At 40.9% G+C, this 24,540-nt stretch overlaps 1 protein-coding gene across 1 annotated transcript in view; it reads right to left on the reverse strand.

The window, feature by feature from the left end:
* CAMK4 (calcium/calmodulin dependent protein kinase IV) overlaps window positions 1-7,949 on the reverse strand; it is a 172,047-nt gene extending 164,098 nt beyond the window's left edge. Inside the window, exons 1-2 of the mRNA XM_087742172.1 lie at window positions 7,855-7,949; window positions 7,495-7,705 (exon numbers count right to left, since the gene is read on the reverse strand). Coding sequence (XP_087598298.1) covers window positions 7,495-7,664 — 170 coding nt within the window. The 5' untranslated portion in view covers window positions 7,665-7,705; window positions 7,855-7,949. The remainder of the gene's footprint in view (window positions 1-7,494; window positions 7,706-7,854) is intronic.
* Window positions 7,950-24,540: the final 16,591 nt, after the last annotated feature.

Below are 24,540 nucleotides of genomic sequence, written 5' to 3' on the forward strand. Positions count from 1 at the left end.
CCTATGACACTGTGTCCACTACAATCCCTTACACAATACTATGCACACTTGGACACACACCTAAAGACACAGTCCCATGAACACGTATTTGCTTCTCATCCACAGGGCTTCAGGAAATTTACCTGCCCTCCATCCAGAATTTATAGGCTTATTACACAATCATACTTAGGGAAATGCTTTCAACTGAACTTGAAAATACTTATTCAATTTCAAATGTACTGTCTCTGCAACAAGCTAAAAGAACGACTTCGTTATATCCGACCCCTTGCAGACTACTGCAATGTTTTTCAAGTATGACAATTCTCATATTAACACAAATGATACCATTACTTTCAACTCCTAAAAGCTTCGTGTGCAAAAAACTTCTTCAGTATTCTTAAGAGTACTTACTTCAAGAGCTATTCATCTTCTCCATTAGAAATGTAATTTTTTTAATTAAAAAAGATAGCCAAAACCAATGACGAAAATGCAGTGTCTGACAGAATAACTTGAAAATAAAGAAATAACAATTCTCTAATATAACTTTTCATTATTAATAGCTCTTTTTTAAGTACAAGAAAACTGTGAAAATTACAGAGAATGGTCATCCATTCATTCCAGCTATTCAAAACTGCTCCAGCACTGCTTTTATAGAAAAAAGGTAATGGCTCAGTTTATTGACAGAACAGTGCATTCAGTACACAGACTAATAGGACTACAGAGATAATGCAATACTCTGTAACAACTAACTACTCTTTCACTGCCCACTCTAAGTACTGAATTTTGATTTATATAATATATATTCCCTTAAGCTTCCAAGTGAATTAAAACTTGAGCAGACAGACATTGACCTGTGCATTATATTGAATGCATGATATCACAAGCATCCTGTTAATGAACTTGCCCATTAACTACAGTTAGATTCAAATACAGTATCACTAGGACATATAATTTAGGTATGCACTAGCAAGTAGTGCAGTGCAGTAGGAGCACATCAGTGTTACAGATGGTGGCAACGTGCTGATATCAATACACAAACTTTTTGCAGGTTTTACGTCAGATGAGCTCTGATCTGGTCCTGTGAACTGAATGTTCACAAAAGGCTAGGGTGGATTAAATGCTCTTAACAGCTGCATCTTCTGGTTCAGCTACATTCAGTCTGCTCTGTGTGCTCCAAGAACACCCCTTGATGCAAAGTAAAGCACAGTGAAGAGGGGATAATTGGGACATTCATTTCACAAAAGTCACTCCCAATCCAAACTAAAACTTCACTGTAGACACACCCACAAATTGCCATTTAAAAAACAGGAATGGTGCAATACAACATTACAAATAAAATCTCAGTGCTTCTGTAATTGGAAATAGGTAGATAAATGCAGTATCAGTAGTCTATTTAAGTTCATATTTAGGAGAAGAAGAAAAACTTGTTTCAAACTATTTTTTATATAATACAGTTATGACTTAGATATTACTGATTGTACTAAAACCCCAGTAATCTGTTTATTTACAGAGGTAGCAGGGCAGTTTCTTCCACAGAAACAAGCACTAACATATTCCTGAATAGAACGCGGCTACAATAGTGTTAGCTTCTCTGACATGACTGTCCACAAGCGCTGTCCATAGCTGATGGAATCAACAAACCTATTTTCCATCATGGCATGATGGAAACAATGTCTCAGTCACAGTATTAACAGGAATCAGATATACACACAAGCCATTGTGAAAAATGCATCTTTTATCATCCGTTTTCTGAGACCTAGTAAAGCAGGTGTTCAGTTTGCAGTGCAATGCAAAACTCCTGGCTGCAGCAGAACAATGGTTTTGCCACAAATCCCAACTGTAAAAGGATTTGAACAACTGTCTGTAAAACTTAAAACTCATTTTCTAACAAGAATGGAATGTCAACTGTGCCAACAAATACTCAAAAAATGCTTTCTTTTTTTCTAACTAAGAAACATGCAGAGAGACAGAATGATCAGACAAGTAACTTAATGCCTAAGATGACAGGCACTTGGACAACAGAATCAGTAACAATCTCCCATGGCAAGGTTCAAAATATCTACCCTAAGAGCCCATTTCTCTCCATGATTAGAGAACCTCAAGCGAAATAGTATGCCTACTCTCAATTGTTTTTTATTTACAGAATAGCAGAGGAAATTTTCCTTTCTTGCTTTTTCAACACCCTGTTTTTTAATTCTGAATCAACCAGTTGTTGAACTGACCCAGATAAAACTGAAGAAAATACTCTACGTGCACTGACTAAAGAATTTTAGTTGTCAAAACCCAGGCTATACATTGCAAGTTCTGGTTCCTGGTACCCAGGCAAGTAATTTCATCCGGAACACTGGGTTAAGAAGCTATAGAGCTCCCACAGAAAACATTCACTGCTTGGTATTAATTTTTATTTATGACTCTTTGTAGATCAACATGCATTTTGTTAGGGACTGACTTCCCCCCTCTTAGAGCAGTGTCTTGCTTAACAAAAATCTAACATCCTCTTTCTGGCCAATTTAGCATTGGATTGTCTTCTCCACAACAGCACTGCTTCAGTAGAAAAAGCAAAGCATGTGTTCACCACAGAAGAGCCTGCAGTTGAAAGCTTAGGACATTTTTCAAGGGAAAAAGATGAGGTGGACAGAACACTTTCAAGAGGAAAAAGAAGTTAAAATCTTCAACTACAGCTATGCTGGCTGGTGCAATGCATGAAGACCGTTCTCCACATCCACCTGCCACCTTGGCCAGCACCAAAAGGACACCATGCCCTCTGTGTCTCCTATCTTCCTACCTCAAAGCAAGGTCCAATGTACCTACTACAACAGTCCCAAATGAGGCCTCAGACCCACCTCTTCAACAACCTTCCCTATCAGCAGGAACTGCCTGCATGAAAGTGCTTGCTGCTTGAAGGTCTGACGGTAACAAGCAAGTTGCAGCTCGTGGCACGATGTGACCCAGAGGACAGGCAAATCGACACAGTCAGTTTCTGCTCAAACATAATTCTTATCATTTAGCTAAGCACTCCACACTTACATTCAGACAGCTAGCACCATGTGCTGTCAGCAGCATGCCTGCATGTCTTTGGAAAATCCTCAGGTCCAGTACTAAAAGTCACAAGCAAGGAAGCAAAAGTGTTACTGAAGGAGGGACTGACCTACTTTAAATGCACCCCAAAGCAAAATGAGCAAGTGATTTCCAAAATAAACATGGCAAACTGTCTGTATAACAAATGACTCTTGAGATGAACAGAAAAAAGGCCCATTTTTTTTTAATGAAGGAATGGAAGGGAAAATAATTGGCATACTTTCAAAGCAAAAACTGTTGGAACTGCAAAGTGTCAAGTGCAAAAACAATCCATTCTTACAAAATGATGCTTATACAAAGGAGTTACCTGATTTCATCTACTACTGCCACTACAAAAGTAGATGCTACTATAACAGCACTCATAAATAGGATTGACAGGGTAAGACATCATTCTGCACACTGAAATCTTGAGTTCAAACCACACATTGGATTTAAACTCTCTCTGTGCTAAGAACTCAAGGACAGAATCAACCTATGATTCAGCTCACACTGTCAATTCAAGGTAAGTTGCAAGTACTGAGCGCCTTTCAGTTTCAGGTCCTCAGCAAGAATCACACAACTGAAAGACTGCCCATGAAGGAAAAGGTAACCTTGGAAGATGCTGAATTATCATTCTTACACAAAGAAAAATGTCTGTAACTTTTCTGGGGTTTTGTTTGACTTTTTTTTTTTTTAATTATCATTATTTTATTTTATTTAACCTTTGAAACTGAAAGAAAGCACTAAGGATTTGGTTGGAAATACTTCCAGCAGCTCTTGATCATTTAATAGATCTGCAATACACCTACAATAATAACATTAGACAGTTTCAACTCAAATAGTTATGTAGTTTGGAGCAGTTAGGCAAGGGAGTGCATGCTAAGTAAAATTCCATAACTAAAATTCCAACAAAGAGAAATTCCTTTTACGTAATATTGCTGAGTATCAAAAAAAAATTGTTACTGAATTGCCTCTTCACTCAAATACCATTTTTAGACCACTCCTGAATTCAGAAACTCTGTACCAAAAGATAGAGCATGGGTAACATAAGGCTAACAAAAGATTTTAGTCTTTAAGGAACATACAAGTTTAGAACTTAAAATTATTAAAATCTTTTCTCAAGGGAGTGTGGAAAATAAGCTTTTAGATGAAATACACTCAGAACAAAATTCCAGTGATGTCCACAATTGACCAATGTTGCAACCTTCAGAGAAGGTACAGATACTCTTCGTAAAACAAAGACCAAAATTTCATCTTTCGAACTCCAGTTACATGGTACACACAAAACTGTCTAGTCAGAAATGGACTAAAAGGAAGGTGAACTAGCCAGGCATTCAGTAGAACATAAAAATAGCTGTTCTGGGTCAGAATAAAAGCCTGTCTAGCCCAGAATACTGTCCCTAACAGTGGCCAAACACAGATGCCTCAAGAAGAATGTAAGAATAGAGCAAACCTCTATCAATACTGTCAAATAATATTCTCATAACGTTCAACAACTTACAGTTCAATAGTTAGTATCTTCATGTTTAATCAGTCTTAATGGATTTCCTGAATGTAAACTTGCCTGTTAAACCCCTGTAAGCTTTCAGCATCCATAGCATACAACAGCCAGGAATTCCACCACTTAACTGCACACTGTGCTGAAATGGCCTTACCTCCTGTGGTTCATTTTTGACTTGCTAGCTTTGTCAGGTGCCCTGCAAAGCTTGCATCAAAGAACACAGGAAACAAGCACCTCTAACCAGATGTTCTGTCCATGCCACATGTGTCTCCAGAGATCTCTGTCTTAACCTCGCTACAGGATTACTAGGAAAAGAAAAGAACCAAGTGGTTTCTCCTCCACTCCCATTTTATTTATCTAAACTGAATTTCATCCATCCTTTAAAGGCCCTATCAGTCTGATGTCAGTCTGCAATTCTTCATAGGCAACACTGTCTTTAAAACCTTCAACAATTTTGTAAGACCCCCAGATATCACTGTTCAGTCCCTTTATTTATGAGCATGTTGAGCAGCACAGACACCTGAATGATGCCCGTTGAACTTGTTGAAAGATGACTGTTTACTCCTACCCGAGCTTTTAGACATTTATTATTTTTCTTGCTAGCAGGACTTTCCCCCATTTCTCCCATGACTCCTTAGTTGGTCATACAAGCAAGAATTACTGACTATGATGGCCTAGGGATTTGTCAGACATACTTTGCAGAAAGGGCACTCCTTCCAAGGGGGACCTCCCATACTTGGCAACAGCTGTCCAAATGCAGGTCTTTGCAGTCTGACAAAAGACATCTTCCAATCCCTGTATTTGCTAAAGATATTTTAGGACAGTGTCTCCTCCTTGTTATTTCAGTATATTATTTTGATTTACTGCATCTAAAGGGATCACATACCCACATTTTTCAGCCTCACCTGATAAACTTTCACCACCACTAACCTAAGCAATGAATATCTTTTTGTAGATATGCTCAAAATCATCTCCAAAATTAAAAGGTTAGAGACAAGGTTACCAAGAGAAAACAATAAAGTGTAATATTAAACTTAGGAACCAAGCGGGATTGTTGGATCTCCCTTCTAGATTTGCTAAGATACACCTGGGTTATCAGAGGGGGTCTGAGATAAGCATCAGCACTCTGGATGCTGGCACTGAAAAGATCTCAAAGCTACCCTTGGGACCTGAGGACCGAGATCTTACTGCCATACTTGGTAGTGCAATTTTCCCTCGGAGCATGTACCCCTCTGAGTTCTCTCTCCCTTCCCTACCTCATGGTCCTTGATTAAGATGGCGCTTATCTTGTGTTTTCTTTGTGCTTTTGTTTTAAATCTTATTTCCTAGTTCTACCCAACAGCAGAGCAGACTTAGTGGCTTGCATCTCTACCGTAGTTGGGTGTGGTTATCTTCCTTATTCAAACCTTTTGTTAGGGTTTCAGCATCTACTGTCTCACCTTGCAAGGTAGAAAAACCCCCTGCACCTCAGCTTTCATTAACTCTTCCTTCCTCAGACAGGAGAGTTCACATTTTAAAACCCCTTCCAAAGCTACACAATAAACCCATGATGTATCACCAATACGGACTACTCTTAAATGAAGCCCACAGCACACATGCTGAAAGGATTCTAGACAGACCACACATAGCAGTATTAATCCAGGTGACAGAGCTGGTATCAACTGCTGTTATTCAGCGGTACACACGGGGGTTTTTTTGTCAATGCTGGACACAAAACGGACACGACAATATTTCCTGCTTTACATTTTTATGTTTCTGCACAGGTTCACAGTGAAGTCAAGTATAAACGTGGCAAGCGTACATAAATCTATGCCTATTTAAACCTGGTTAGCATGAGTAGCAACAGCGGCAAAAAGGTAGCAGCAGATGCTTAAAACCTAGCCAGCAAGCCAAGAATGATACTATGTTGTTTTTCTACAGCTTTTCCAGCCCCTATCAGTTACAGCACAGCAAGCACAGGTATGCTTTGTAGCAATAACTTTCACTGCATGCCCTTTCTGCAAAATATTGTACCAAGGCAACCATGTTATTACCTGGAAATTTCCCACAGTCATCCGGGATTGTAATACTCTATCATCGGCAAAATTAACAGTTCCTATTTGTTACCTACTGACTTACAGATTTAAGTAATCTACTGTAAACCCTTAAAAAAGCTGTCATTTTCCGCTATTTTTTTCACATTATTTTCTACCCACAAATTGAACATGAACCAACAACTGTATTTAGAGAGTAAAAATTGCGCACTAGATACAGGTAACAGCGTGTTACACTGGAGTTCTGTTTTAAAAAGCCTGAACACTTGGGACCTTTAAGTTGCCCGGCAGAAGCATCAGTGCAGTAGTGCAGAATTCATGAATGAACACATACCAGCTCACTCGTCTGCACTGCACTCCAATGAAAACACTCTGCTTACAGAGGCCTATTGACAGACTCCCGTCTCGGGTGGGAGTTTTGTCAGCGCAAGGTCTAAGGGTGCCGATAATGGCGATAACGATAAAAAGACTCGTATGAAGTGAGGCTGTGAATAAGCTGGCATTTTTGTGCTTTCGAAGTGATGCCCACCATTCAGCTGATACAGTATTAGGTCTAGAGTCTGCAAGTATAAAGGTAACCTGAGTAACATAAAGCTGCTCGTGTGGACCTGCGTTTACCGAGATGGACTGATGCCTTCTCCTGAAAATCACTCGTTTCTTTTGGGGATTTGCACCTCTTGGCTCCCGGGAGGTGTAATTTTCCTTCGAAAGCCGATATGCCGGGAGAGCCAGCACGCTCTCCCCACGCCCTGCACACACACCAAAGTTTTGCCGCTCTCGCCACAGCGACGCAGTGCCGGCGGGGAGGGGATCCAGCCCCGCAGCCCCGCCAGCCCCGGCCCCGCCGCTCCGGCCGGGAAGGCGCCGCAGCGGCCGCACCCCCCGCCCCACGGCCGCCCCGTCCCGTCCCGGCGCCGGCCTCACCGTCCCAGCTCGGACTCCAGCTCGAAGTAGTGGGCCAGGGTGTCCTTGTTGGAGCCGTCGATCCAGTAGTCGGGCGCGGCAGACCCGGGCCGGCCGGCGGCCGAGGAGCCGGAGGAGGATGAGGAGGATGAGGATGACGACGAGGAGGAGGGCATGGTGACTTTCAGCATGCCGGGACGCCCGCCGGGGGCTGCCCCCTCCTCCGCACCGGCTGCAGAAAGCAAAGCGACAGGGCGGCTCGCGGCGGCGACACCTCACCTCACCTCACTTCACCTCCCTCCCCTCCCCTCCCCTCCCCTCCTTTCCTTCCTCCCTCCCTCCCTCTCCTCCTCCTCTCCTCCCCTCCTCTCCCCGCCGCACCGGGCCGGGCCGGACTGGAGCAGCAGCAGCAGCAGCAGCGGCGGCGGCGGCGGCTCCCCCCAGCCCGGAGGGGCGGCGGGGGCGCCTCCGGCGGGGCGGGCCCGGAGCTGCCGGCGGGGCGGAGCGCGGCGGAGCGCGGCGGGGCGGGGCGGAGCGGGGGGCGGGCACGGCGACGGCCGCCGCGGCGCAGGGAGCCGCCCCGGGCGGGGGTCGCGCCGACCCCGGCCCCGCCGAGCCGAGCGCGGCCGGCGGCCGCCTGCCCCGGGCCCGTGGGCGCTCCCCGCCGGCAGGCAGCGGGCCCCGGGGCCGGCCCGGGACGGCGGGCGCCCGGCGAGTTCACTAAAAGCATCCTGGCGCAAGCGGTCACCGGGAGAGCAGCCGCCCGCAGCCCCAGGAACGGCGGGACTGAGCTCCACGGGGGGGAAAACTTCACGAAGGGAGAAGTGGCATCCCGATCTGGAGGGACCGCTGCGGTGTTTGCCGGGGTCGGGCGGCCGGAGCCGGGCCGGCCGGCGGTGGGGCCGGGGAGGGTGGGTGGCCCGCAGCGAGGTGGGCGCCACCCCGTTCTGCTGCACCATTTTGCCGGTTCCAGCTCTGGGATCGGTTATCAGGGTGCAACACGCGAGTTCAGGGTTTCTCTTTCGGTGTTCGCTATGAATTTGGGGAGGAGGGTGTGGAGGCAGGGACTCAACACGACAAACAGCAGTGGGAAAGAGACTGACAAATGCTCAAACATGACTGCAAAAATCAAAAAAACAGAGCTTCCCTTCCCACCACAGAACCAAAAGAAGACATAAAGAAATAAAATTGCCATACTGCAATGCCACTCTTAACAGGTTATGAAATCTGCAGGTTATGAAACGCATGCAGTTATAATAAAGTATATTGTATCCCTGACTGTAAAAACCTTAGCCAGAAGTGTCTATATAAGGGCAGTTTCTGTTGGTGTAGTGGTGGAATAAAACAGCAGCAGTTGTGTGTGCCTCGCATGCATAGCATGCCAGATCAATCCTACTCACATCCTCTCCATGCTATTACACCCACTCATACTGTCATGCAAGCACAGGCGGGAGGAAAACGGACCATGTGCAAGCCTGCGCAGCAGAAGTGACAGAAGTATTGTCCTCTAATTTTCAACCGCAGTCCACTGGCCTGTTTTTAAACATTGTATTCCTTGCTCAGATAAAGCACAGTACCCTGTTCAGTGTTGTGTTAATTCAGGTGTATTAATGTTTTCCAGGATGTTTCGTTTCCCCCCGTAAACAAGTCCGTCTCTTACTGTTCCCTAGCTTCCTTGCAGTACCTGGAGGGGGCAAGTAATCTTAACTCTGAATCACTTAATTTCTCAAAGACGTCAAAAGAGAAATGTTCCTCTCTGCTTAACCAGGTAATAGAAGTAATATCTGCTAATCTGGTCTTTGTTAATGGTAAGAAAAGATAAAAGAGATAAATGAGATAGATGAAAGAGAGATAATGTCCTTTCCTCTCAAGTTTACTTTTTGCCATTATAAAATTAAAATGTAGATCCCCATCACAATTTGAGATTTTATCATTTTCAAATCCATATTTGAAAGTCAGGAAAAAGTAACCCAATGTCCTATTTTGCAAACCAAGGTCTATGAAAGCCAGTTCGACAGAAACTCCAAACTTCCTTTGAGACGAACTTTGTGCCCAGAGCACCTACCATAACAGGGCTGTGGTCAGCTCCAGAGCAGCAGACAAGCAGCCTTTTCACTGCTGCTCATGCCCCCGCCCAACTCCCCAGCTCGCTCTGTCTCTGCTGGTCAGTGTGGAACTTTTCTTTATAAAGCTTTGGTTGCTAGGTGACACGTTTTCCTCTTTTCTTGTGACATTTTCTGACAGCATCTCCTGGGAGAAGAAATGGTCACTGATGATGAACACACACACACACACAAAATGGCCAATCAGCACACTCAGAAGACAGTGGTATTCCACATCATATTTTTCTTTAGTCAAACACATAACATATTCTGTAACCCAAAGGGCACATATATCTCTGTTGTGGGGGCATTTTTGTAACAATTATTTTAGTAAGGTTATGTTTATCCAGGTACCTGCAATCGGATTCACATCTCAGATGATCGAGATATGCTTACCACAAGCCTTTATGTGCTCTTTGCTAAATGAGATAACACCAGGGGATTTTTTTTGTACTGGGCTACCTATATGTGGAAGGCATTTGACTTTCCTTAAAACTCTGGCTCAAAGTGAGCTGGATCGCACCATGCTAACAACCTAGTACTTGAAAACTGACTGGATCTTATGCTCCAGCAGATCCACTTCCTTAAAAAATTAAAATAACCATATCCAGATATGTCCATATGGAATTAAAGAAAGTCTTCAGGTTGTACATTGCATAAAACCAGGACATGAATGCCTCTCTCAGACTCTGGGGAACCAAAGGCAGCATTTCAAACACACAATGCTCCACTCATATCAGATCTATGTCAACAATGTGAAGATTTGCACTCTCATTATTGGACATGAAACTAAACACCTGATAAAGCTTCATTTATGTATTTGTGACATACTATGTGTGAAATTTTATTATGCAGCTACAAATATAATCTTTTTCCTGCCAAGAAACCCAGATTACAAACTCAGAGGGAAAAGTCAGGTGAAGGAGGCATGCACCTTTTGCAGAGGAAGCAGTGTTTAAGAACAAAAAATACATGCAAGAGATGTCCAATCTCCTGCCCCTCTCCTGCCACCCATAAATTTAAAGCCAAAGCAGAAAGTTAATCTGGTGTGTTGGCAGAGGTGGGGTCAGTAATCTTTCTGCCCTCCTAGTTGCTGCAGTTCTGTTTTGTGAATGCTCTTGTCTTTTTGAATAGACATCACTGCATCAGCTATAAGCAGTCCACACTTTCCAGGGTTAACTTCAAAAATAAGTGCAGGATAATAACCTTTTAAACTTGACTTCTGAAATTTTCATACAATTCTAGCAGCTAGGCCTTGGGTAGAAACTCCAGAACAAGCAAATTCTGTCCAGAGTTTTAAATAAATAGTTCCCAGTTTGTGGGCACCATTTGAAAGAGTAGTATGCTAGTGCCTTGCCGGCTTAGGCTAATATTTCTTCCTGGACAAACTGCAGCATATATCTTCAAGATACTTAAATAAAAACTATTTGTTTGTTGTGTACTGTTATCTTTTTTAAAAAAAGCAATGCAGCTTCTTATTGAAGGTACAAGGTCCATATCTATAGTAGAAAACGTAGTGTCATCTATAAGAAGCAAACTGTCAGATGCTGCCTTCATTAAGGAACATTCCTCTCAAAATAGTTTGCAGATACTAGAGCTTCCCCCTTTGCATCGATGATCCAGTCCAGATTCTATGTTTGCACCCATGCTAGACTGATACTTATCTGCTGGTCTGCTGGTCTTCTGAAACAGAAGTTACTCAAACCATGTCACATGTAAGTCAAAGAAGTTCAGATCAGGGCAAATCACAAAAGCTTTCTCTTCCCTTTCCTGTCACTGGTTTTCCCTGCTGAATACAAAGCCTTGCATTAAATTTTATTTTCTGCAATGTCTTTCACCTTGCACTCAACTTCCCGTACCTCTGGATGACTATGCAAGCTTCCATTGAATGCCCATCAGTTAGGAATGCCAAAACCTTCTGCTAATTTCTTTATTTTTATTTATGTAGAAGAAGCCTTATGACTTGTATTGAACAAGTTCATCACAGTCTCTTAACTTATCTTTCATGCTGTTTTATATGTCAGTCTAAGCCTACTTAATGATTTATAGAGCTGCTGGATAAAGACAGACTCTTTCATCAGCTGTGTATGTGAAGAGATTAAATCAGGGAAGAATGAACACAGTGCCGGGAGAGGCCGGCAGAACAGTGGTGGCAGTGAGGAGATGTGTTTATGCAAGAAAACAAAGAAAAGAACAGAGAGATCCTTTGCAGAGTGGCAATAGGGGAGAAGGACAGTAGCAACATGCCCTTTTGCCTGACCCGCTACTCATATGTTTTGAAGTCAAGACTGGTTTTTTCCAATGTCTGGGAAAAGCAAACATGTAAGTGGAAATAAAACAAATTATTGCCTGAAGATGAACTGTTAGAAAACAATGTGATTCAGCCATCCCTGAACCACATTATGTGGGCCTTAGGTATCAATAGGGTCATTTTATAGTCATGGCAGGAGGACGCACAGAACAGTTATCTTTGCAACATAGTCACAGCACTTATCTTTCCTGCCCTTCTTTAAGTGATTCAATCAATCCTTTGATTTCTAGAATGTAGAAGGATACTTGAAGCATTCCCTTTCATTTTGCAGGATCAAACAGCATCCTTTGGCTCAGTAAAGAAAACAAAGCTCATCCACAAGCCTACATGAGTCATTAAATCCAAATAAAACAACCCCTTGAGGGCAGGCTTCACAAACCAAAAGTTGCCTAGTAGGACCCACAGAAGTTACACGTAGCCCTTCCTGAGTGAAGCCCACTTAGCTGCTTCTCCCTCTCTAATCCCTGCTCAAACAAAATCCAGCTGGAGGTCCTCTGCCATTATTAGCAGCTCAAGAAATTTATCTAGGATAAAATGCTTCCTTGTTTTTACTGCAGAACTTTTTCCTTTTTTTTCCTGTTTTTTCTTTTTTTTTTTTTTTTCTTTTCTCCCCCCCTCCCCTGAATGGTATTACACAGTTTAAACTCACTCCATCACAGGGTGGTGGAAAACAAACCTGCTCCTTGCCCCACCCCCCAAAAAATCCAACCCATGAAGTGAACTCTAAAATGTACATGTAAGAATATGAACTGTCTGCCAGGGTTAAGATGATGCCAGCCATACAGAAAGTTGAAAAAACAGAAAATATTATGAAAACAGACACGAAGAGTCCTAGTCACAGCCAAGCACTCCTAAAATAAAAAAGTTGACAATGTTTAATATTGTTTCTTTCCCTTTCAAGAAGGAAAAGACAATTTCATCATTGTTTTGGTATTTGGAAAAAGACATCTACATACAGGAAATTACATAAAAACTGCAAGAGGAAGGCAAAGTTAGCAGTTTCTAAGAAATAACCATTTGTATGAAGCAAACTCATTTTCACAGGGTAGGCTGGAGTCCAACCTCAATTCAGTAGTAAATCAGTCATTTTGGAGGAAGGTTAGAAAGAGGTTTAGGCATGAGAGCATTAGTAGCTTGGGTGGATATGCAATGAATTGAAGAACTAGAAACCATACCTTAAAAAACTTAATTTTATCTAATTCCTGTAATTTATATTTTGTCCAGCATCAAAGCAGACATTAAGGAATCATATGAAGGGGAACAGCTGCCACTCACCTCATTGTAAATGTTACTCAGTGGTTATGCACCTCCTTTTGCTGATTTGTGAACAAAAGCCAGCTAAAAATTCAGCAGATCCCTCTGTGTTACATTGCCCAGCACAGAGAAGCAGTCTAAGCTATTTGCTTGATTTTCCTGAATAACTATATCCAGATTCAGCAGTGAAAGATTCCTTACTGCAGATGTAAAGCAAACTCTTCACTGCTAGCACCTCAGCACCTTATCTAGCAGTAAAGTGGGTTCAGTAGCTGGTCCATCAACAGAGAAGTTAATAGCCATGGCTATAGTCATAGAGCTAGAATTCAAGGCTCATCCCTGCTGCCATTCCATAAGGCAGCTAGTTTACTAGCTAGGCTAGCTAGTAATTCTTGCCTTTTCAGTTGTATTATTTTGCAACCTCCCCTCATCCCAAACAAAATGAATAAAACCCCACTGTGTTGTGAAAAACAATTACGACCATCAGTTCTGACTGTTGCTGTCCAGTACGGAACAGATCTTCTCCATTTCACTCATTTGCCTCATATTTGAGTGGCTATAAGTTGAAAGGGCTCTAGCTGTGGTGTAGTTGTGACTGGGTTTCTTGTGACTTAAGTGCCAGTGAAAACAGTGGGAAACACAAACTGCTTTTACCCAGCACATGGTACAGAAGAGGAAGAACAGCTATGGTCATTTACTTCAGTGATTTCTGATTGGATTGCTGCCAGTTCTGTAAATTCTGGAAAACTGCAGCTTTTATGAGCAAGGAAATGGCTGTGGTTTGTTGATATTGTTTTGTACATCTTTCTGATTAAACATCCAGATATGGCCTTGCTCAACTGCAATTTAATCTCTTTGAGTGCCCTGCTCGATATTGATGATAACAGACTTCCTATGTGTTAGCAAAAAGGTTTCTAGAAAAAATCAAACTCTGCAGAAAAAAACACGGATATTACAACATCACCCAATTTAAAAGTAAAGGTTAACTATTTAGCTACGTATTTTGGTCCAGGACTAGACTGCACCTTTGGGCTTCATGAGGACAATCATTTCAAGTGGCAGACCTGATGCTTCTGTTGATGGATCTCACAATGAGATAGCAGTCGTGGGGAAAAGCTTATGCAGAAAATCCAAAAGAGTCAAAATGCCTACACTTGAGTATTTCAGAGAATAATCCCTCCATTTACTCCCCTCTAGACTGAACATCCACTTCCTTTTTTTTTTTTTTTACAAGTACCTTCACTCTTTGGATCCACATGGCCCTAGTCATCAGTACTGATATCTCTCTGACACAGGTTGACCACAGACACGCAGCAGATGAGCATCCTTGTCCCAGGAAATAATGTTTATAAACTTATCCGCAGAAAAAGGCAGAGGAAAGGATTAGGAAAACACAATCTTAAACTCACATTATCTCACCTAAATGTGGTGCTGATTTCAGGCCTGCTTGAGGTTGCCTCCATCTTGTCTCCTCAGACACGTAACTCTTACCTAACTGCTAAGCTCTTCAACAGTTCTCATGTAAAAACCCTGGGGCTCCAGGATAAAACTTTCCTCACTATGATCATCTTTCCCATTTTATCCCTGGATTTGTCCACGACCATTCATTTTTGATTCCTGAAAATTTTCTGCAACTAATTTAACTCTCAGGGACAAGAACAGGCTACTGTTAGGTAAAAGGAGGACTTAGAGCACCACATTTGCTCTCCGATGAGCATCCACCTAAAGACTTTTACCCTGTATTTATTACAACTCAAGAGTAATTACTGTAGTTCAAGAGTGTACACAGGAATACCTTACACTAAGCTGCTGATGAACTGCAAGGACTTAGCAATATTCAGCAACTCAGTATCATTAAACCCACTGATAGAAGTGCAAGGCTATATTCATACAGCATAGATAACTTCTGCAGTTTTCATAAAAATACAACTTTATTGGAAATACTGAACAAATTCAGTCATGACTCAAGATCATATGCGATTATACTTTCATAGAAGATATGGTACATCTTGCAAAACAAAAAAATCTGAATCCCTCCAAGGCAAAACAGAGCTTAGTATTTCCAAGTCACAGCACTGTAATTTCTTCTCTAGATCTTATATATTCAAACAAGTTAAACCAATAAAATTGTGCATTTCCAAGCACAATAGATGAGTTTTATTCGCACTTTGTGAATATCAGCTGCAGTTCATTTCGTATAAATTCTCTTTTAGCTAATGTTTTAAAAGCTGTCCCCCTCATTTAATTACAGTAGTGGGAATTAATAATGCTGATCACATTTGCATGCTGAACAAATGTATTATTCTATTATTATACTTACTCCTTCAACTACTGTTTTTCCAATAAAATTGAACAAGTATTAAATGAAGAATTATAAAGCAATCATCTGGTACAATTTCCAGTAGAGCTAGGTGGATATCATGTATAGAGACTATATTTCAGAATCTTCACCTTCATGTCCCAGTATGACCACCATAAGCCAAAAGCAAAGCAAAAAGCAGAACAGTTTTATTGCTTATGTACACAGTTTTTCTTGTTTATTTCTCACTCAGTGGTTTGCTCCTGTGTATACCCTTACCATAGTTAAGACCCTTAATTTAAGTAATGTGTCTAAAAGCTTTGGTAACATCTGACTCATACAAATCACTTTGCAAGGACTTATAAATTCATTTTGTTGCCATTAAAAATTTTAGACACAGAATTAGGGGCATTCTGGTTTCCTCAAGTAGTATTTCTTATTTCTTTTTTTTTAAATCTGAACTGAAATGCAATCAGTGAAATACTGAACACTGAATTCAGTGAAGAACTCTTCACTAAATCAAAATGTTGTGATCACAAATCAGTATATTGTTCAAATGAATCTGTCCATTTTTTGCTTAAATATTCACTGATGTTCAAAATAATAAAAAAATAAAATAAAGCTGCATTGGGCCAGTCTTCACAGCAAAGCTGAGTTCATCCAGAAGATATAAATGATCCTTCAGCCTTTACAAGAGTAAATGACAAGATATGTTTGTGTAAAAAATCATGCATAATTTGAATGCTGATCTGCACGTAATTACTGTAGGTGTATAGAAAGCTTTTGCACTTAGAAAACAATTCCTTCTGCTTCCATAGAGCTCCTGTGCAGGAAGGCAATATTGAAATCACTTAGCAGTATATGGAAACAAACAAACCAAAATATTAAGCACTCTCCAGGCTATTCTTGCTACATCTTTCTCAATGCTTCTTGCCTTCTGTATCCTAGATAAAGGCTTTTGATACTTTTCTTTTTCCTTGTTAAGGGTTAAACAATTATTTGTATAATTTAATAATAGATCAAAAACTAATGTTGGTTTTGTTTATATTTATGCAATGCCAATGAACTCCAGGTACCTTAGCAGAGGTAAGTGAAAGAAATATTTGGCCAGCCACCTTGCAGGAAGTTTAAGATTGTCACCAGTTCTGTTCCAGCATCAGCAATTGTACAACTGGTTTGGAAAAGGATGGTTCTTTTGCAACACCAGATGAGAATTGCACTGATACTGCTATATCCATCTGCTAAACAGCTAATCTTGCCTTTTTCCACACTAAGTTTCCAGAAAATAATCACACAAGACTGCTTCCATTTTACTTGCCACTTTCACATTTCTCTAGGAGCTGTAGAAGACAGTCCACAGTGATGTCAGCAGTGATATAGATAAGCATCTTAACTCATATGGGGAAGGAAATGTGAGCTATCTAAAGTGAGCTGAGGAATAGCAGAGCTCATTATGTTTTGCTGCCTGCATTTGGAAAGAAGCACTTTCAATCTGAAATGAGAGAAAACAACAAAGAGTTTCTTTGCTCTTCACCAGAGTGAAGACAGTGTGTATGTTTGCTCTTTGAGAGTTGCTCTGCAAGAGACTTCCTGGTTGGTTGGCCAAATCCCACACAAACTTATTCAAGGCAACTTGAAATCAGTATTTTTGGGTCTTGTGGTCAAATTCAAATGACTTATTTCAAGTAATCAAAGTACTTCATTTGACTCAGTTCTGGTTATCTTTTTCAATAGAACTTTTATAACAACAAAAGTTAGTTTTGAAGCAAAATGTTTAACTTCAAAAGTACCTACACAAAACATTTCATTGTTTCCAGCATTTTTTTTCATACAAAATTATTTACTGAATTTAGCTCAAAGAGTACCCTGGGGTCCTACCAAGGCTTTTTTTCTCTGGAGAAGGTGTTGGTTAAAAAAGCCCCAAGGTCTATGTCAGACAAGCAGCAGCAGCACAGACAACAAAAAGAAACCTTCTTCCCAGCAATGTAGAGCTTAAAAGACAGGAAAGTGAAGAACTATCTGTTTGGTACATTTATCTTGGCTATGGCCATCTTTCAGAGCCATGCAGCTTAACACGGCAAAACACAACATGCTTTTGGATAGCACTTGCAGCCATTTTCTTGGGTAATTCTTCCATGTTGGGATGTCAGTGGGAAAACTGTTTAGCAGGTCATGAGAAGAGAGACCAAGAAAGCCACTGCAACATTCAAACAAGTGGATATAATAAAAAGGAGCATGAGTGTAAGTGCTGTGAAGATGTGAAGGGTTTCCATGAGCGATGACATTTAGAGTTTAAGGGCAACACAGCAACACAGCACCTTGTCATGAGAAGGACTGAGTGAAGTGGATGCTGTAGCATCACCGTAAATACTACATCCCCAAATATTTTTCTCAATAGACCTATAGGTACTAAGTAGGAGACTGATTTAATACTTTGGAAACTACACAGGTCACCTATATCTTGATCCATTACTTAGCCTTCTTCTGCCCCTAAAACTGTACAATATTTCTGAGCCAAATCTTGAAGTTCTTACAGGCAGGTGCAATATCTACTGACACCAATGAGAGTCTTTGCTCTCAGAGGTCAACATTTAAATTGTATATTTCTCCTTGTACCAACCTTCAATAGCCTCACCAGGGACCCGATGCTCCACCAGGGGAAAACCAGGTTCCTAGTTAAAAAGGTGCTAGTAGCAAATAAAAGCAAGACATAAGTGCAAGATTTGGCCAAGTCATGGTTATCACTTTCAGGCACTGTAATAAAGAGAGTGTAACTGCCAGTATAACTATTCCTGATGTCTTCTGCATGTATCCTTTATGTATTGTGTGCACCTTTTTAATCAAAAATGGTTTCTTCAGCACCTGGCCTTCATTTTGACTAACTGTATGTAAATGACAGGAATAAGGATTCTAGAAAATGAATAAAATTAAGTTAACTTGGAGGCCACATCAGTCACCCTGTTGTCAGAGGAGAAAGCTAAGCAAATAGAATACTGAAATTCAGGGTACCCTTGGCTTTATAGCAATTCACTCAATTCTATACAGGATGCTTTTCTCAAACCTCCAAACTTACTTTCTTCTATCTAACCTGCTAAAACCAGAATTTTCCTATGAAAGTCACTGTGATGTGTGTAAAATGTTTAAAACAAAGCAATGAAACTAGGTTTGAAGAATAACAGATCTAAGGAAGACATGTAAGATTGTCTTTATTCTAAATATGACTGAACCGTGCCAGTAAGCAAGTTTAATACACAGTTTTAAAAGTGCATGTTGTGTTTATGATCAGCTTCTCTTGAAGAATCTGATCATCCTGTCGTACTATTGTCAGATTGGCAAATCCTGAGCAATTTGGTCGAGCAATGTTGTATTTTTGTAGAGCAACGTGACAGTTTGTACACCTAGAATAACACACTTCTGCAGAACTCTAAAACCGTTATTAGATCTTGGTAAAACCCAACAATTTCAACCCAAACTTTGTTCTCAATTTAAAAAAAAAAATACCAAGGCCAGCTCTTGATTTAAGACCACTTAAGGAAATGCTTTTCCTCTAGAATTCCACTCACCATGACATACGTATTTTAAAGGTTAGAGGTTATACCACTGATACTAGAATACTGATACATTTCAGAGCAAAATCATTTTCTTCTTCTCTAACTGAATGCAAGAAATCATTCCCTCAGCAAAAATATAAATTTTCTATTACATTGACGCATCTAGAAAAAGACAGTGCCAAAGGCTGCAAATGAGAAGAGAAAAGCAGAATGAAGTTGTGACAGCCACACTAGCAATACAGAACAGAACAGAGACGAAGAGTAGTTCTTAAACACCCTATATTTGACAAATTAGAGACAGGCAAGTGGGAGGCTGGATGTCTGGTCCCACTCATGTCAGTGGAATTTGTTGCCGTGGACTAACACCAAAATGACTGGTGTAGATGTACATAGACCATGCACAGTTTCATAAATACAGGTGCATGTGACCAGCTCTTGTAAACAAGCTTATCTGTTTTAAGTTTGGTCAGGGCAGCACAGAAGACTGTACTAATCTGCTGAAATGACATGAATGGGTTTCATTTGAATTTGGATCATGACCCAATCAATTGGACTCTGAGAGTGCACCTGTACTATCAGATCCCCTCCCTTGTAATCACAGGTAATTTTGTCATGATCCGTTCTTCCCAGAAATGCTTCTTTCAAATTTTTAATGCAGGAACAGGAAATCAGGTGCTTCAATTCCTTCTGACTGATTATAGCTGTCTAATTAGCATGCACCACACCAAGAACAGGGCAGGTTCCCCTCTTGTGAGCTCCAGTTCACTTCCACTGCATACTTGGCCCGGAAACCAGGGTCTTATTCTAGATTTAGTATCTTTATTTAGCAAGACATAAAAAATGGGCTTCAATTCATGCCATTGATTTTATTGGAACATGTACACATCCTGCTGAACAAAGTCAAAGGCTAAGTGGATAGCTGAATACAAACTTAGGTCCTGACCCCAGGTAGCAAAATTTTCAAATTTTAAAGGAGCAGACTTAGTTCCATGCCACTGGATCATCCAGCTTCTCCTGTCAACTTCCTAAAAAATGCAGATTGTTTAAAACAGCAGCTACATGAACTGCAAACTTTTTTTATAGACTACAGAAAATGTCACCCACAACCAGCAGTCTCTACCATGTTTACTTAGATCAAAAAAGTGGGCAAAGGATCAGATATGGATATATTTTTTAAAAAACTCAGAAGGCAAGAAAACAAAAGGCCCTCTACCTAAGTCATCTATACATATTACAATTTTCTGCCACAGTCATGTTTACATACTGAATTCTTAAAAATGCTGATTTTAAAATGGAAGCACTGTTAACCCCTAAACAGGACAGCAGCAGCAGAGGGTCATATAAATTTCAGTGGAGAAGGACTCCAGGGACTGGCTCTACAGCTTATTGTACATTTGCTAGATAGATATTCTCCATGACAAGACTGAATTACTTCATAGTAGTCTAATTTGTTAAAATACATCTATGAACAATCAGCCATAGTTCACATACTTGAAGTACAGGCAGGTTCGATTTTTCCATGAAAAGAATAACCAACTGACACATAAAAAGCTGCTTCTAGAGCTGAGTCATTTATATTTATTATTGAAAATAAGGAGTCCTGTGCAATGATGCCAAATTTAGTATGGTGTATTCAGCACGTCAGTGCAAGACAATTATTTTTCTCTGCAGTCCAACATAGCAGTGATGTGATATATTGTGTGGGCCACGCTGGCTACATTTTAATTCAGAAGGCTACTGGTCTGCAGACTGAATAGGTACAAATTAGAAATAGGCTGAGGAGGCAGGAGGAACAGATCGTTGCAAGTGATGAAAAACCACTTCCAGGCCCTGCCCTTGCTGCTGATGTCCTCTGGCTGCTGCACCAGAAGGAGCATCTGCAGCTCAGAAAGGCAAGCTCAACGTGGCCAGCCCCACCAACGTGCACCTCCGCATAACTGTGGCTGCCTCAGCACAGGTGGCACTGTCACGCCTGCCTCTCGGGAAAGAAAACGGGAAAGAGGCCACCTCGGAGGGGAGATAATGCTGGCAGCAGGAAGGAGAGCTTTTTTGGTAGAGGACGAAGGGGCCGTGGATGGACACAGGAGCTGAGACTGCTGTGATGCTCCGTGGGGTAGGGGAGAAAAGTTCATCAGGGACCTCATTTGGGAAACTAAACAGACACTGTGACAGACGAAATCTAAACTTCTTGGGCCTCAGTGGCTTCAGGCAACTTCCAGTGGCTGACAGTATGTTCCCCATGCTGGTCTCACCCACTTGCTCTTAAACTGCTTACAATATATCCAAGAGGTTTATAACCAGAATGTAAACTAGAAGATGAAAGCAGAAGGATACTAACGAATACATGTAAGTTACAAAATTATCTTCAAGTGGTATCTCGTTTTCTTATTAAATGATAGGTCAAAAATATCTGTTGCCTTCTGGTAATGTAAGGAGAGTACCACCAGTTAGATGCTATCAACATGCTCTTTTTTTTTCCCCGTTCCCCATCAGGAGCTTCCTGATCAATTTATCACATATGTTTTATCATTAAAATCTGGAATTCTTCAGTGAATTTACATTTTTGCATCTCAAGCCTGCTTAGCTCCCTGAAAAAACTGTAATACTCGCACTTAGGGCTCACATCATTGCTATTACTGATATAGCACATGCTCCTTTTTTAACAGCGTCAGCTAGCATGGATTTTTAATCCCAGTGGAGGTCAAATAGTTTACCATGTGAAATTACCAAAAATTATTTAAGACCATAATTTCAGCAATGTTTTCTAGGCTAAAAAAGATAGAGGCAGAACACAGTATGAGTTAACATGGCTGCAAATCTTCGCTGCCTTGCAGTTGGTGAGGTTCCTTTCATTTGAAGATGCAAAGATTTTAAATGAGTGATGCTCTCCTCCAGTTTAAAAAGAAATCCTGGACAGATTTTAATCTGTGAACGCATAACAAGAATCAGCTAACACATTGCAGATAGCATACAGAGCATTATTAAAAACCAAAAAAACTGACTAGGTACACAAACTTGTCATTACCAGCACAACTGACTCTTGTGATATTTTGTCTTTTCCCTACAGCCCCAGAAACTGTCACTGGACTGTATCTGAATTGAACGTTCAGTTTCAAAAACTAAAAAAAAAAAAAAAAGGAAATTTTTATGGTTGTAAATGACATTTATGGGAAGAAAAAATGGAAAAGTTAGCATCTTGAATGCAAGAATGAAGAACAAAAAATTAAACAACTGTTTTATAAATCTCAAATATTTTCTAAATCTCGAGAGCCTTCACTGGGGAGGTGCACCACCTCTCCTCTTTCTGCTACGTCCAATTGAAATGAATGGCAGTCTCCTATTGACTGATGGGTCTTGGATTAGGTAGGCAAGCATGAAGTGGGCTGCTAAAGAGACCACATTTTCTTGTTCAAGGACTACAGACTTCCTTCTGCTATTACTATTAATAAGTCAGTTTTTAACACCAGCTTCAGGAGTGAGGATGTTTTTTTGCATTCAGTATCACAGATGTTGCCTGACCTCCAGCTCCACTATATCCTACATCAGATTTTCCTTTTCTTTCTGAGACAGTATCTCAGCAATGGTGAAGTCATTAGCTTTTGCAAGGTAATCCAATTCCTTCACATAGCTATAAAGTGTAATAAAAATATTATTCTTAAAGTGTGATGATGCTTACAACAGTGGAAGAATGTCTGGACATTTTTAAGACTGAGAAATTGGTCCTGAACGGACTGACTACACCTCCAGCAAAGTGAGTGACTTTTGCCCCTGAGGCTGTCCTGGACTGGATGTACTAAAGGTGAGAAAGCTGCACAGTGATTCAGTGTTGTGGGCAAATACACAACAAGAACTTGTCTTAATCATCAGAAGTTCCAGATGCAAAGGGGAAAAGGATAGGGTGACAGCAACCTATTACCGTAAGGCCTAGGAGGACCTTCAGAGCAGATGGGGAAGTAGGAGAGCTACCTGCCACCTTGTGCGCTGAGAAGGAGTGGAGCTTCTGGAAAGTCATTTTAGCAGATAGCTTAGGAACTGGATTTGATTTTTAACACCTGATTTCTACTGACCAAAGCACTTTCAGACCAGTCCTACTTGTAGATATCTTCTTTCAACACCACCACATCTACTACCTGCTACCTGCTACTAGATGGCTACCACGTCTGCCTGCCCTCTGGGTCTCATCTATGACCCTGATCTCTCTGGCCACAAAACAGACTGTGTCTAAGTCTTGCAGATTCTTCCCAGATAGTATTTTTTGATATGTTTTTTCCTACCTATCCATGTAACCCAAACTATTCATAACTCAGTTAATTCAAGTTCTGTTCATGGGCTTCAACAAATGCAATATAGTCTTACTCAGGATGGTGCTGATAGAAATCATTTCCCTCCCAGTCTGTTGGTTTTTTTATATAACTCCTCTAGTTCCAGTCATCAAACATAAAAATTACTTGTTTGTGCCTCTGAGTCCCCTCAAAGCTTATGGCCACACTCCTCATACCTGTCACTCACCATGAGGATGACAACTCCCCCATTCACTAGATGAGGCCAACCACCAACATTCCCTTGTTACACCTCTGTAGAATTCTTTCATGTTCTGCCCACATGCATGGGATGCCCGTCTTCTAACCACCTGACATCAGAAGATTATTTCACTGTCCATGATGCAAAAGGCCAAACATTAAAATTGTTCAGGAATGTTAATATGCCTAAATTTGACACTTATGATCAAGAGTTGCCAATATAAATTTGTAGCAAACCATATGCTTGTCTGGTTTGAGTCAGGTCCAGTGATGTTTCCACCCGTTCCTGTAACAGAAATTCCTGGCAAATGTTTTTCTCCACAACATATTCAATCTGAAACAATCTAGGTTATTGGGAAAAGGAGCCTTGGAAGACATCCAAATTACTCAATCATTCTGACAGTTATGGGAGGCCAACTGCTGGAAAGATTTTGTGAGAGCTAAATGAAACTGTTCTAACAAGACATGTATAAGCACAATATGATACTCCGGCACACAGCAGGCCACAACCTTTAGGTGCCAAACTATTACTTGCATGTTGAGCAGGATGTTCCTTTCTAGTCTGCCACTTTATTTTGCTCATTTTCTAAAAATTCCCTTGAATTCCTGGTAACAGTAACACACTGAGCATTGCTTCACTGATGAAGGAACTCAAGAATACATTACTGATTTATTTATAGGCACTGAGAAATGGTAACAGATCTGAGAACAGAACTTACAACTTTCTGTTCCAGTTTTGCATGCAACACAAGAAAATTCTGCTTTTCCACAACCCCAGTCTTAACTACAAGTTTTTTACCTTTTTTCATCTTTGCTTCTTGTGATCCCTGCCTAGTGTATTTGTCCTTACAGGAGTGGAAATGATCATGGGAATTAGAAAGACTTTAGGCAACTCAAACCACTAAACAGATAAAAAGATCAGACAAGAGCAGCCTGAAGTGCTACTAAGAACAAGTGCCCTTAATGGCAACAAATACAGACCATACTCTGTAATTTCCATTAGCTCTGGGTCAGAATCTACCATAATAAA

Source organism: Nipponia nippon, unplaced genomic scaffold (genome assembly GCF_047370975.1).
Source record: "Nipponia nippon isolate SJK-2023a ecotype South Korea unplaced genomic scaffold, ASM4737097v1 scaffold_8, whole genome shotgun sequence".
Lineage (NCBI taxonomy): Eukaryota > Metazoa > Chordata > Aves > Pelecaniformes > Threskiornithidae > Nipponia > Nipponia nippon.